The 15,690-nt window shown below is 35.8% G+C and overlaps 1 protein-coding gene across 1 annotated transcript; it reads right to left on the bottom strand.

The window, feature by feature from the left end:
- Nucleotides 1–1,680: 1,680 nt before the first annotated feature.
- LOC126695129 (polynucleotide 3'-phosphatase ZDP) lies at nucleotides 1,681–15,388 on the bottom strand. The gene is made up of 10 exons (XM_050391770.1): nucleotides 14,975–15,388; nucleotides 14,825–14,881; nucleotides 13,953–14,024; nucleotides 13,694–13,750; nucleotides 12,911–12,987; nucleotides 4,627–4,708; nucleotides 4,340–4,456; nucleotides 3,037–3,164; nucleotides 2,805–2,874; nucleotides 1,681–1,978 (listed from the first exon to the last, which is right to left on the bottom strand). Exons 1-10 carry the CDS (start codon nucleotides 15,254–15,256, stop codon nucleotides 1,931–1,933), a joined length of 990 nt encoding a protein of 329 aa, XP_050247727.1. The 5' UTR covers nucleotides 15,257–15,388; the 3' UTR covers nucleotides 1,681–1,930.
- Nucleotides 15,389–15,690: the final 302 nt, after the last annotated feature.

Genomic DNA, 15,690 nt, shown 5'->3' with positions numbered 1-15,690 from the left:
CAAGAACTATTATCTTGCATTTTAGTTTTTATTATTTTTTAGTGTTTTTGGATAATGGTTGTAGTATGTGAATAGAGAGAAACAATTTTTAAAAATAAAAAATATTGAAATTTTAACAAAATAGAATTTAGAATAGATAATTTAATGTGAGTGTTTTGAAAATAGAAAAAAAATTTGGGAATAAGCACTTATCAATACTCTTAGATCATCTAGACTATCGAAATTATAGTCAATTAAAAGCCCAACGTGAAATAATTAGATAAGTGTAGCCTAACCTTTTAAATTGGGTTTTTTTTTTTTTTTTTGAGAATATTTTAAATTGGGTGTTAAATTAACATTTTCAATGATTTACTTTAATCTAAACCTTAGGAGGTCAAATATGATAAATAATTGTTGCCGATTAAATTGTAATCAGGCCAAACCAAGTAGCCATATGTGAGCCCAACCTACACACAGGCCCAAGAGCATGCCAAGTAACCGATAACCAACTCATTTGTTATTTATAAATGTCTAACAAACCAGACATCAAGTCCAAAGTTAATGTATAAACTTGATAATGTGTTAGGCACCCAAACCTATGCGGTTGGGTGGGTCAGCTTCCAATTCAACATTCCATAGTTATATTCCAATATGGACTAGTGTAAGAGCATTCTCAATGGCAATTGTAAATGAGAAAAGTAGGGAAAATTTAGCATCAAGGCTTAAAAAGAGCTCAGCAGCTAGACTTGTAAAATCTAAGAATTGCAAAAAAATTTACAATTGTGCTACATTAGGATGGTACTGTAACACAATTGTAAACCAAAATATTAATATTTTATTCCTTTTTCACTTTTTGCTTTCACTGATATTTTGTCTTTCAACTCCTCTCTCTCTCTCACCGGTCACTTTCATCTCATCTCTTTGTTTTTTCATTTTCTTCTTTTTTCAGTTCTAATTCTCTCATTCAATCCCTCCCCCTCTCTGTGGGGATGACTGATGAGTGGTTGAGATGGAGAGGAAGAGAAAAATGAGATTGAGAGAAAAAAAAAACATTTTATTATGTAGATATATTATTTTAATATGTTGTATAGGAAAATAAAAGATAGGATATTTGATGTGTTGTAAAATGGTATGGTATAATTGATAAAATAGTTTTTTGAAATGTTAAAATAGAATAGGATGACTTTTCTAGATGCGAATGCTCTAAAAGCCCCATCCTAAATCCTAATCACATATTAACTCAACACGTACAACGCAGTGGACATGCATGTTGGAGTAACTTGGCATGGCTTTGTGTTGCCCTCTCATTAGGTTTGAACTCTATATTATATTGATGTGTCAAGTTTAAACAACCTGTGATAGAGGAAGAATGATGAGAGCAATAAATTATCTTGTGAACCATTTGTGGAAACTGGAAATCACCCATTTCTCATATTCATGCTAATTGTTGTCATGGTGAGTCGGTGACAACTAATTATTTAGGATCCTTTCTTAAGATAACCCTTGCTTTATTTATATATATATATATATATGAAAAAAATTTCCAGTTTAATCCAAATTCTCCAAAACAACGATTAACTGATCAATAACCAGGGTACAAAGAATTAGCTCTAAACACCACCACCACCACCACCACCACCACGACCCCCCCCCCCCCCCCCCCCAACAACACACACACACACAAACACACAGAGGACCCAATTAAGGAAATTTAGTCAAAATACTATTCTACTTAAGCTTTATACAAAAGAAAACCCAATCAAGGGAAAATTCTGTTCTACTTGAGCTTTCAGCTTTATACAAAAGTTTCCACAGAGATCCCAATGCAAACATGACTAATTAGTAATTAGGATAATTTTCAGTAAACGATGACTAGCTAGTCAGTGCAATATTAACTGCCAAAGTGACACTGATGTCAATCCTTGAGAAGCCAATGACCACTAAATTCGCCTCAGGCACCAAAGTATTCCTCGGGGACAAAAAATTTCAAACCAATGGCCTGCGATCACAAAGAAAATTTTGTGCAGAAAATAATAAACCTTCTTTTAACCCAGGATATTTATGTGCATCAAACAACCTCATATATAATGCAGACTGCCACAGCACACTGGAAAAGTAATGGTTTTACCAGACTTTCTGATGTCCAAATACTAAAAAGCATTTTCAGATATACAAAAAATTCTATATATTAAAGAAAGGCTATTGTTGGGCTAATCATCTAATTGAACTTCAAAAATAAAATACAAAAAACTTCAGCTAAAGAGAAGCTAAGAAGCCTCAGACTGCAAGACCAGCTTAGACCACTATAAGGCATCAAAACTTCAGATAAAGAGGAAGCTATGAAGCCTCAGACTGCAAGACCAGCTTAGAATCTTAGACCACTATAAGTCGGCATTATGAAATGCTAATTGACAGTTTCATAATGTAAAGTTTCCAGGACAATCCTAGTTATATCATCCCAAATTTAAGTCATTCATAGAGTACTTGTAAGAGATATTTTCTGTTCTGAACTATTCAGAAACTCTAGCAAGATTGCCATCTGAAAACCTTATTAAAAAATTTAGAAAGGAAAAAATTATAAAAAAATATCATGCTCCAGAGGCAAAAGTTTCACTTGTCTGAATCAAGCATTACTGAGAAGTAGTATCAGCAGACAGAGAAAGGAAAGCAACAATTATTAAAAAAAATACAGGTAAAAACGATTGGAAAAAGAATTACACAAGATGAGGTGAAAAATTATTGAATCACAAGACTTAATGTGGAACGGTGAAACAAGACTACCACATAAAAATAATAAATATGCTCCAATAAAACCAAAATTTTACCTCCGCAAATTTAATATCAGAATCACTGTGATCATTCTCTCTCCCAGCTGCATCACCAACGTAAAAGGATCTACAATGCAGAGATATTTTTGGAGAATTAAATATTATAAAATTAAGTATTCAAGTAAATTCCTATAGAAGAATGGACAAGATAGCACTGAAAATTTTGCTCAATGTTGAGAAAATCTGTCATAGAAACAAAGCAAAGAAACAGAGGGAATGGAAAGTTAACTGATCCATATCAATGGAAATGCCAGAGTTGAAGTGCTTCTCCATAACATGCCACATCCCTGGTTTGGGTTTACGAAAGGGGTCTGCCGCCTGGATGGAAGATTCACCTAACCCACAAGCTATAAAAACCTGCACAAAGATAATTACAATTCAACTTGCATATTTTACTGGATACTTTTCACATCAATGCAAGCTACTATTTCATTGAATAAATTTGATAGGACAAGTGATACAATAGTAGCCCTAAACCATATATTCCATTTCTTTTTGAAAAATAGTATTATTGCTATAATTTTCCTATAAATTTCTAGATACTCAGCCCTACAATAGAGGCCCTTGATTTGTTAGAAGCTTGGCAAGTTTCCTTTGGTAGACACTGAAATATAGCTTTTGAAGGATTGTACCGCATTGCATTATGTGGTGTCTTTGGAGGGAATGGAATGTGAGATACTTTGAGAGATGTGAACGGTCTATTCTTTTTTTGAGATTAAATCTCTCTTTTTTTTCATATTTTACTGGATTAGAGTGTTGCTTTTAAACCTCTTCCCTGTTCTAATTTTCTAGATAAGATTGAGCACTGTAATTTGAAAGATTGATTGTACTGCTCCCCAAGTAAACCCCCGCCGGCATACACAGGTGCTTCCTTTTTTGATCAACAAAATTTTCATTTCTTAAAAATATTTATATATATATATATTCTAGACCCTCGTTTGCTCTTGCCTTTTTTTCCCCGTCTTATTAAACTCTAGTAAATTTTAAGCCCTAACCATTTCTCCTACAACTTTTAACCCTAGACTCACAAATTCTCCTAATCCTAAACTCATGGCAAGCACATAGAAAGATTTCCTGCATCTATCTTACGCCAACTGCCTTAGTGAAAAATTCGAAATTCAGGTCCAAAGAACTTGAGAACCAGAATAATTTGAAACTTGATTTCATGTCAAAAGGATTTGATTGTCAACTTCTTAACATATATTGGTAATAAAATTATGAGCTTATGAACCAAAAATAACTAAATTATTTTAATCCATCTACCAAATCCCCTGATTTCCAAAAAAGTACATACATAACCAAAAAGATGATTTCACTACAATTGGCATGTGATTGTCAAAACAGTTGGTTATCAACTTCTTAACATATATTACTAATAAAATTAAAAGCTTATGAACCAAAAGTAAATAAATTATTTTAATCCATCTACCAAATACCCTAATTTCCAAAAAAGTACATACTTAACCAAAAGATGATTTCACTACAATTGGCTTGTGATTGTAAATAACATCACAATGACATACAAAGCCTACCTGAATCGGGACATTTACTCGCTTGATAAAATTGTTGAGGCGTCCTATTTTTGAGTCCACCGCTACCTGTCTCTTTTTCTTCCAGCGCTCAATATTTGATTCATTGGTGAAGATTACCTGATGATGATGGTTACAATAGAAAGCTACAAAAACCTATTGAACCAAAACTGCCGTGCTAAAGTAACACTTACAAATTAAGAAAGTAAGAAGTACTGTAAAACAAGTGTGAGAACCACAGCACAATTATTATAAATTTCAACTAGCCTTCAATGAAAAGGGAAACAAACCAGCTTGAAGCCATCATTGTACAAACTCTGTAGTTTATCAGGAACTGAAGGATACATAAGGGACCATGCATCTGCACCTACTCTGAAAGAAAGTAGAGCAGAATATTAGGTTGTCAATCAATTTATTCCAATAATCTTAGTGAGATGAATTGTACACATGAAAAATGTTTCCGGCATTAAACAGGACAACCAATAAGGAGAGAAATAGTTTACATAGACTTTGACCATGAGCATTAACAGTATAAGCTAGCTAAGCAATCAATACAGGTTAAATTCCCAGAGCATTCATTTTAATCAAGTAATCAAACTGAGACAAATAACTTATCCAAAAAAAAAAAAAAACTAAGGTAATCATGAATGGAGAATTCAGATAATGTTAGAGATCCAACAGTTTAACATTGTATGGCTGATTCAACAATTCTGATAAACTGCCAATTTTGGTTTTGGAATCTCTCTCAGCAATAACATAAACAGCTCGATCAATTAATAAGCTGGCCAAATTGCACTATAGAGCAGGAATCCACCGGGTATAAATAACATTGCTTACCACCAGTCACAAAATGAAGTTAAAACTTGACAAATAAAAATAAACAGATCATTATGTATAGTAAGAGCTCCAGATGGCAAAAAATCACTCTTAGGAAATGAACAAACTTGTCAAGCAAATTATATTCATAGGAACACCCCCCCCCCCCCCCAAAAAAAAAAAAAAAACCTTAGTAAATTGAATAGTGATTTGGGATGTTTGTGTGAGGGATTACAGGATTACATCAAGCAAGATTTAATATTTTGCTCAAGCACTTGTTTTAGGAACAGCATTCCCAATGTAATACTCTTAAAGCATTCACATCAAGAATGCTAAAATACTAAAAATGCTATTAATAACAACCAACACACAAAAAACACACTACATCAAACATGTCAAATGCTATAATTTTTGACACTCAGCTACAGTGAGTTGCCATCTCTAGCAGCTCACTATAGCTGAATGTTATAATAAAATAATACAGTTTTATTTTCTCCTCACACATGCCCCTCTTTCCCTTTCCTCTGTCTATTGCAGTTTGCTTCTCTCTCTCATTCTCATCTTCTCCCTCTCGATTCTCACATGTCCCGAGTCTCTCCCAACTACATAGACTCTGATCTTGACCGTTGCTTCCAAGCACTCAAAAAATCTCGACATTCCTCCTCATCCGTTGTTCCTCAATCTCAATCTCAATTGCACAAATCAACCAACGACAACAACTCCGATCTATCTGCCAGATTCACCGCTCTTAAAGCTAAGGGCTCTTCTTCTTCTTCTTCTGCAGCTGTTGGTGTCGAAGCAGAAGAAAGCGAATCGGGGTCCATAGCGAAACAGTCCGATCCAATTGGGTATCAAAATCGACGAATCGGCAAGACCTGAAGGAGATAGCAGAGAAGATGAAGGGATAGGAGAATTATTCAGAGGAAAATGACGCCGAATTGGATAATTATCCAGAGTCAGATTCAAGGGATTGGAGATGCAAGACGAGTGAGAGAATGAGGTCATGGCTTATTGAGGTGGACAACAATTTTTTGCCATTGTTGATGGTGGGTGGGTACGGTTTGTGGTGGGTATCCGTTTGATGGGTTTTTCTGGATTGTGCAATGGTTGGTGGCTGTGGTTGTGCAATGGCTGGTGGCTGTGGTTGATTTTGGGTCACGGTGGTAATGGTGGTGTTGTGTTGGTAGTTGAAGTTTTATGAGTTTTTTTTTCAGCTGGTGGTGGTCTTGGTGGGTTGTTTTGGGTTTTTCTAGGTTGTTGTGTTTGTGGCGGTGGTTTTGTTTTGAGTTTTTTTGTGGTGGGTTGTGGCTGCCACGGCGGTGCTGGTGGTGGTGAACAGGGCTGGGGGCTGTTGGCTGGTTGCTATGAATTTTTGTGGGGATGTTTTATTTTATTTTAATAATATGTTTATATTATTTTAATGAGATGAATGTAGAAATAGAACATTTGATGTTGGGTGTATTGCAAAGTGAGTTGTTAAAATGGATAAAATGGCTTTTTGAGTTAGTTGCTAAATGCTAAATTTTTTGAGAGCTTTGATGTGAATGCTCTTAGAAGAAGGTAAAAGCATTCTTATCACATATAGAAAAATATAATGGTCAAAACAAGAAAGAACCATCCAGACAAAATAAAAATGGGAAGATTTTATATTAACAAAGTGCTATGAAGCTAATATTTCTGTTGATGGTAATGTCAGTGACAACATGTAAAGTGAGTAGGGTATTTAGTTCTCGAACAAAGAAGCATAAGAACCTCCTCCCACCCCAGCCCCCAACCCACACACACCACAATAGAGATACAAACCTGATCCCATTGGCAAAGCCATAAACCTTACAAATGCCTGGGGCCTTGATCTGTGGCTAAAACTGCCTAGCAGTGTTTGTGAAAGTGTGATGCGCAGTTAAGCGCAAAAGCCCCTAGACCTAGATGTAAAGAACAAAGCAAAGGACTGTCATCATTGTCATCACAACGTTTGTAACCCTTGTCATCTTCCTGATAAAATATTGAGATTTGGCTATTACTAGTGCTATGCGGTTTGTTTGATTTATTTCTCTCTTCTTCTAAAATTAATTGAGTTGAGAAGTAATGAGAGATTCGCTTATGTATAGAGTGTATCACACCACAATATTTGGTATTTTTATAACAATCAAGGGAGATCCAATAGTTAAATTCAATAATACATATTTTTTTTACACAAAAAATAAAAAGCACTAAAAAGAACACTTGCACTTATTAGAAAAGTGCAAGACATCTGAGGTCCTCATACTGTTTGGTACTGTTTGGGAGCATCTTCTCTTAGTAGGAGTTTCCCCATGAGAGGAGGCCTGGCTACCTCGGATTAGTCAGAAATTTTTGTTTTTCCTGTTGTCATGGGAGGTTCCATGTACCTTTAGGGATGGAGATAAAGTTTTTATCCTGCAATTGGGCTCCAATGCATATGGTAGTTTTTTTATGATCTCAGAACTTATTCATGGCTGCTAGAAAGGTTTCATAGTGGTGCCGGAAGGAAAATTGGGTAGTGGTTGGAGAGGGTTTGGATTTCATCTACGGAAGGCTATCGCTGCTGAGACTCTTGCAATCAAACTGCCATCCCAGTCTGTCTTGAAACCAACAATAGTGGAGCAGTGCCGACAAAGAGATACCAAAACTCACATGTTAGCAGTGGTAGAGGGCTGTCGGAGGGAAGATGGTGGAGGTAATAAAAGAAAGCAATTAATTCCAAACTTTCAAAATTTGAAAAATATCTTGAGTAGTCAAAACCAGGATTTTCATGAGAGGAATGCTAGGAAGGAAAAAGCAAATATTGGGGCGAAAATTTTGTCGATTATATATGGCATTGTTTCTAATGGCACGGAAGAAGGATTGATTTTGGATGTCTCTTTTAAGATGGAACGTGATCTGGATGGTAAGTGGAAGGTCAAATGGTCCAGAGTCCATCAAGTGGGCCCAACTCTTTTGAAACCCATGGCTCCCCAGTTTAAGCCCACCAATGCATATCCTTATAAGCCCAACCCCAAACCCATTTCGGCATGGAGGCCCAAACGGTACCAGCCTTGTAACACTTCTTGTGCACCCATAACCATGTTTCCATTCGTCATCAATCTCTCCCTCAGAAGTCGAGCTCTAAGTTATGTGTCTCGGCAAGCACCGAGTTGGGTCCTTTGGTGTCTTCGAGTTCAGATGCAGAATATGGGTCTCAACAAGCACCAAGATGGGGAGTCTGGTGTCTACAAGTACCGATGTAGCAAGATGGGTCTCAACAAGCACCGAGATGGGTCCCCCGGTGTCTTTGAGTTCCGATGCAGTGGTGGCTAGGCCGATTCAGTTACAATTCAAAACAACAAGCACTACAATACTAACCATAGTGGTCAACTGCTCTCCGATGGTGCCGCAGCTGAGTTTCTCAGCTTCGATGAGTCTATGGAGACTCTGAAGGGGTCAATACCCACACCCAATTGTGATGAGGCCTTGCAACACGACCTTCGTTTGATCCTTCAAGAGCATTCTGGCAATGTCAGCAAGAAATGGGGTAATTCTAAGCAATGGGTTCTTGAATTATGTAATGGGAGAAGGGTGGCAATTCTGATTCAGATCTCTCTGCCGTCAGGTGATGCCATAATTGGTTCAGTTGAGCAAAACTAGTTGGTGGTGGTTCCATTGAAGTCTTCAGACTATATGGAGATGTCAAATGTTCAGGTTGAAGGGGATGAAGTTGTAGTGGAGAATTGGGTCTCAGATACCTATTCAGAGGATGCTATCAAACAAATAAGAGTCGCTTGTTGCCTCTATCTATTGAACCACTGGGTGCCATGATGATTATTGTGAAGGACAAGTAGAAGCGGGTGTGGAGAAGTCTATGGAGAAAGAACTTTACTCAAATTGGTTTCAAAGTAGATTCAATGAGTTTGATGATTTCCTAGGAACATCTCTAAACGGTTTGGAAGAGTAAGCAACCAATTTTTAGTTGGCTGTTGAAGCTGAGTTACTTCAAAGGGCTGCTAAGGAAAATAATGCAAGAAATTTGAAGAGTTCGGGAGTGAAAAGACTAAGGGAGATGAGGGGTCAATTCAGCTCTATTAATTATGGCACTACATCAGCAAGGCGTAGTGGTACTAGTAGGGATAGGGCTTAGCTTGTTTCCCAATGAATTTGAAGCTATTATCCTGAGTTGGAAAAGTGACTCCAGATATGTAATTTATTGCGTTCTTGGGGCTGATATTGTTTGTTTGCAGGAGACTAAATTGGAGTGGATTACAAGAGGTATCAATCGAAGTATTTGGAGTTTTCCTTATATAGATTGGTTGTATCTAGTTTCTGAAGGTGCTTCTAGGGGTATTTTTTTCTTATGTGGGATCGTAGGATTGTGGAAAAAGTGGAGGATGCAGTGGGACATTTTCAGTCTCTTGCAAATTTAAAAATGTTGGCAATCAGTTTGAATGGGTGTGTCTACGGTCCAAATTTGAACAGGAAGCATTGAATTGTGTGGGAAGAATTGGTAGGTCTTATCAATTGGTGGAATGTGCCATGCTAACTGAGAGGCAATTTTAATATAATCCGTTTTCCATTAGAGAGGTTAGGGGTTGTAAGTTATACTCATGCTATGTATGACTTTTCTAACTTTATCTCTCTTCATGGGCTGATGGATATTCCTTTGGAAGGGGGCACTTACACATGGTCTAATTCTTCCTCTACATCTAGAATAGATCGGTTTCTCTTCTCTCCGTTGTTGGCAGATTATTTCACTCACTTTTCCCAAAAAAGGATGCCTAGAGTCTTATTGGATCACTTTCCAATTTTGCTGGAGGGTGGGAGTCAACAGAGAGGGAGAACTCCTTTTAATATTGAAAATATGTGGTTGTGGACAGAGAAGTTTGTAGACAAAGTGCAGGTTTGGTGGGCATCTTATTTGTTTCAAGGAACTCCTAGCTATGTTTTGGCTAAAAAGTTAGCGGCTTTGAAATTGGATTTAAAAAAGTGGAATGAAATGGGGTTTGGCAATTTCACTGTTAAGAAGCAACAACTATGGAGAAATTTGAATGCTTTAGATGTTAAAGGGGAGACTCACCCTCTAACAACTGAGGAAATATTAGAACAAGTAAATCTACATATTGAAATTGAGAAGATCACTTTATTAGAAGAGATTAATTGGAGGCAAAAGTCTAAGGTGCTGCGCTTGAAGGAGGGGGATTCCAATACAATATTTTTTCACAGGATGGCCAATTCAAAAAGAAGAAATACCAATATTGAGAATCTTATGGTTAATGGGAGTATTTCTTCCAATTAGGATATGATTGCTAATTGTATTACTCAATTCTTTATGAATTTATACTTTGACCAGCAAGATGATTGGCCATTTCTAGATGTGTTGGAATTTCCAACGATATTTGGAGAAAAAGCAAACTGGTTAGAGAGACCTTTTGACAAGACAAAGACTTTTGAAGTCATTAAGGATTTTAATGGTAACAAATCACCTAAACCTGTTGGTTTTCCTATGGCATTTTTCCAATCTTGTTAGGAGATTCTCTCAAAAATGCTACCTTCATTACTCTCATCCCAAAAACAAAAACAAAAACAAAAACTACAACAATAGAAGTCAAGGATTTTCACCCTATCAATCTTGTTGGGGGGTGTTTATAAAATTATTGCTAAAGTTTTGGCTACTTGACTATGCACGGTCATGGGCAAGATCATTTCAGCTTCACAAAAAGCTTTTGGAATGTAAGTTTTTTAGGGATGCCAACAATTGGGAAGTGGAGGCTTACTTGAGCTTCATAGTTACCATATATGGGTCTTCTATAAGGGGGATTGGGGAGGATAAAATGTGTTGGAAACTAGATAGAAACAAGGGGTTTTGGTTAGTGCTTATTACTCTCTTTTAGTTGGCAATAATGATTTATTTTTCCCTTGGAAAAGCATATGGAAGTAGAAGATCCCTTCTAGAGTGGCCTTCTTTTTCTGGATTGTTGCTTTGGGGAAATGTTTGACGATTGACAATTTAAGAAAAAAGAAGGTTTGGATTTTGGACTGGTGTTATATGTGCAAGTATAACGGTGAATCAGTTGACCACCTTTTTCCTTCATTGTCTGGTTGCTATAAATCTGCGGTCTATGGTTTTGGGATTATTTGGAGTAAGTTAGGTTATGCCTAAGTCAGTTGTTGGGCTCCTAGCTAGCTGGCAAGGTCAGTTTGGTCGCCAACGAAATGGACATATATGGATAATTGTTCCCCATTGTTTAATGTGATGTCTTTAGAAGGAAATGAATAGCAGGTGATTTGAGGATAATGAGAGATCTTTGCCAGACCTTAAGTTATCTTTCTTTAGAACCTTATTGGATTAATTGTTGGCTTTGCAAAACCAACCCTTTACTTCTTTTCTTGATTTTCTTGATTTATGTAATTTCAGTACTTGATTTGTTAACCCCTGTATACTCCATGTGTACTAGGGTGTCCCTTTTTTGACATCAATAAATCTTATTACTTATGAAAAATAAAAAGTGTAGTTCTTTGCTCGTTTTAACTGTCTAAAGCACTGTGGCTATGGAGCTATGTGCTTTGCACCTTTAAGTAAGCTTTCACCAACATTGCTGCCTAATGCCTATCATTTGACCAAACGTCATAATCATGTTAACAGGCTGAATGGAAAAATAGAATACATGTAGTTATTGCCAATAAGTTAAATGAATCCTACGTAGAGTTGTAATCCAATACATGTCCATGTAACTTGTTTTTAGAAATTTCTTTTATACTATAAATCTATTTGCCAATACCTTGTATTGCTCCATTTGTTTCGTCATAAACGTTTTCTAGAAAATTGGTCATTTTCTAAAAAGTCATCTCATTTTTCTGTGTTTGGTATTGACCCTAAAAATGAGCTAAAAACGTTTTTTGGCATTTAGTATGCACAAAAAATCACTAACATTTCTTGCATAATTCAAAACATGTATAACATGTATATTGTGTAAAATAATTACATAATCAAAATAAAATAGTACATAACCAAGAGTGTTGTAGTTCAATTGATTGACACCTCCTAGTGTTTCTAACGAAGACATCCATAATTCAATCCTCTTTCTATTGTAACTCTCAAATTAGCAATATATATATAGCACATAAACATTACAAAAAATTATAAAAATTTTGTATAATTTTTTATAATTATATGTCTGGTAGCCAACGGTAATCCAAGTAGGCAAAAAAAAAAAAAACCATTGTTGTCCTACATCTAACGTAGCACCATGAGGTTGAAATAGTTTTTTAACACAATAGCCCTATGGGATGTCACTTCCTCGGTAGTTGTAGAAACCATCCAGACTGACCTAATAACCTTGTTGATTTAGATGTTGAACCTGTTACTACACAAGGTATTGAAGAGCTTTGTGAAAATGGAACACAATGATAATTGGATTGGAAACCTCATTAGATACCATCTAAAGAGGCCTTACAAACGAAGACAAAGAGAGAGAGAGAGAGAGAGAAATTGTTTTCCCCAAAAAAAAAAATTTTAGCGGAAAAAACCTCTAAAAATAAGCCTTATTTTTAATAGATTTTTCCATTGACCTATTTTTTTTATGTTACCAAATACCGAAAATACACGGAAAACTATCTTTACATAAGGTTTTCCATCAAAACAAACGGAACTTTAAGTGTAAAAGAAATATTTTTTTAATAAGTAATAACTCGGAAATATATTTATAAAAAAATATAATAAATGATTTTTATAAAAAATTTAAATTGCTCGAACATAAGATAAAGCCATACCTCTTTACAGATGTTTTTACCAGGCATCCATCAAAATCAAATGCTGCAATTTTATTTGAATTGAGAAGACCATCATCCTGCAAAAAGTGAATCATATAGACCTTGTGAAGAAAAAAAACTTTTTTTATAGGTAATTGTAATTTATTAAAAAACAAAAAAGTGTAACAGGGAGTGTACAAATCAAAGAAAAGCAGCAAAGCAAAACATGACTAGAAAATAAAATACAACGAAACCAGCCGTATAATTAATGGCACAAAAAGTAGAGTATCTAGGAAATCCATCGGAGAAACCGTGGAGAGAGTGGACGACCTAGGAATGTGAAGAATAAAAACTTAAAGCTTTTTATGCTGAGCATTGTTATTTGATGACATTTAGACCAAATATATTAGTGGGCACAAGTTCACAAGTGCAACTTAAAACTTGTATGTGTAACAAAGTAATTTTTTCCTCTTGATAAGCAATCAAATTGCCAATAACAGCTGTAAAATAAATACATGTCAGTAAACAGTAAAAAATGCAGGAACCAGTGTTGTTTGGGCAATCTTTAGGGTTTAGGCTGAATATGTCCAATAGAATTTTGAAAAGTAAAAAATACAATTTTGGCGTCATATTTATTCATTGTAGAAAAGTTTCCTCTAATGAGAAAACAGCAGATTGGAGTAACTTAGTGCAGATTTTTAATCATAAATAAAAAATATATTTAATAATAATATTATACTGCATATTCTGTATCCAAGACCAAACAAGCAACCTAAAAAAACACATACAATACTATATTCTCACCTGTTCAAGAAATATTATTGTCTTGAACGCATTCCATTTAGGTGGAAGTGTAGCATCCTGAATCAAGAAAAATTTTCAACACAAGAAAACTTGGTAGAACGCAACAAAAGTATGCAAGAAAAAGGTGATTAGTATGATGCTACATAATTTTCAAATATAGATCAGCATTACAATCAATATATACTATGACCAACAATAAATGTGCAAAAATCATTGAATTGTTAGACAGAGAAAAAGCAACAATGGGAATGAATCATACTTTGTACTTCTCCTTGATGTCAGAAAGTGAGAAGGCTATTTCTAGGTTGGGTTCCCCATGAGATGTTGATAACTACAAGCAATTGAGTGAAAAGTAAAGATCAACAAACTCAGTTACAACCGAACAATTAAAAGGTAATTAAAGAAGGTAGAGAAACAGTGTACAAGATGAACTGTACTAAAAGAAATGATCCATAATTGTCAATAATCCACCAAAAGTTACAGCAACAACCTATGTGATTAAATGCTTTTTGCATGTGGTCACATTCACCAGGAATTAAGTGCAATATGTATGACCCAGCAAGCGACAGCTTTCATGGGTAGAATCATACCCACACCCACCAGAATTGTAAATGGTGCACTGAACTTATTCCATAGACCATCGAGATCCATGTAAAAATTGTTATTGATGTACTCATGAGATGTATATATAATGCATTGTTGTGCATGGGTTCCAACAAGACAGATAAATGCACTGGTGAACTCATTTCAATCCACACTTTCAACTTGAATACACATTGATAGCATGATTATATTCTTATGAAACAAAATAATGTCGAGAAATATCAAAACAAATTTATTCTAGGATCATCAGGCTCGGGCATATTCTAATGTTCGGAACCTAAATTACTTCAATAATTATGAAAACTACACACTAGAATAGTTGTTTAAAGTTCATTGGTTCAACTAATAGACGTCAAGTTAAAAAAATAAAAAGATTTTTGTATCTTTACCCTTGTCCCATACCAGCAATCAATACTTGATAGGATTGCTGCACAATCCTGAAACGCTCAATTTCTTAAAGAACCTATTAATTAGTAAATTATATTATTATCATAAAACCAGTTGAGAGAATGAAACAGATTTGGCTACCTTGGCTTTTTTCGAATTCCCCAATTCTACCACTTCATCCTCGTCTCTTTTGCGAACCTGTTAATGAAAAAAAAATTGGTATTAAGTAGAATGGTGATGAACATTTATATTTATTTATTTATTACACCTTTCCATCTTCTACAGACTTACCAACAGTTTCTTGAGTGCTTCCTGATCACTAGTCTGCAGTGAATCGAAGCCCTTAATGGAGTGGAGCGAAGGAGAGGGTGAGGGTTGGGCTGAGCCAAGTGGGAAACATTCCAAATGGTGCCATTTGGTGATGTCGAAGCCTCGCGCGTCTCGGCTCACCATTCCCACTCTGAGAGACTTCTTGGCGATCTGTTTCGCGCACTTCTTGCAAGACGACCGATCCGACTTGGCATACTCCGCCATGATTTTAATTTGGTACTGGGAAGAAGAAGAAGAAGCCATTGCCGACTTTTTTATGGAAGCACACTTCGGCGGCGTTTGCCTTCGCCGGTTGCCACAGGTAGCTAGTAGAGCTGTTACTTATGCGTTTACCCTTACTGGCGGTGAAGCAGAGCTGTTACTTATGACCTTACGGGTTTTTTTGGAAAATAACACTACTAAAAGCCAAACTATTTTGTTAATTAGCACACTTTTGAAATTATTTTGGTATCTAACAACACAAGACCAATATACTCGATTCTAGAGTTATAAATCAAGAGTAACTTACTCAATTTTCCCATCGCAGCAGCAGCAGCTAAAATGGACAAACCGTCCACGTAGGCATGCAAATCGAGTCCTATAGACTCAATTTTTGGTTTACTAAAATCTAGTCTAAAGTACTTGAGTTTGCTTTTTGGCCACATGCATACTAAACTCGAGTCCTTTAGACTCAATTT

Source organism: Quercus robur, chromosome 8 (assembly GCF_932294415.1).
Source record: "Quercus robur chromosome 8, dhQueRobu3.1, whole genome shotgun sequence".
Lineage (NCBI taxonomy): Eukaryota > Viridiplantae > Streptophyta > Magnoliopsida > Fagales > Fagaceae > Quercus > Quercus robur.
Note: the sequence above shows the minus strand (reverse complement) of the source record. Positions and strands in the feature narration are given on the sequence as shown.

Coding starts and splice junctions, on each gene's coding strand:
- LOC126695129 (XM_050391770.1), bottom strand. CDS start 15,256: ATGGCTTCTTCTTCTTCTTCCCAGTACCAAATTAAAATCATGGCGGAG. Junction 13,751..13,952: donor ACATCAAGGAGAAGTACAAA/GTATGATTCATT, acceptor TTCTTGATTCAG/GATGCTACACTTCCACCTAA. Junction 4,457..4,626: donor ACAATGATGGCTTCAAGCTG/GTTTGTTTCCCT, acceptor CATCATCATCAG/GTAATCTTCACCAATGAATC.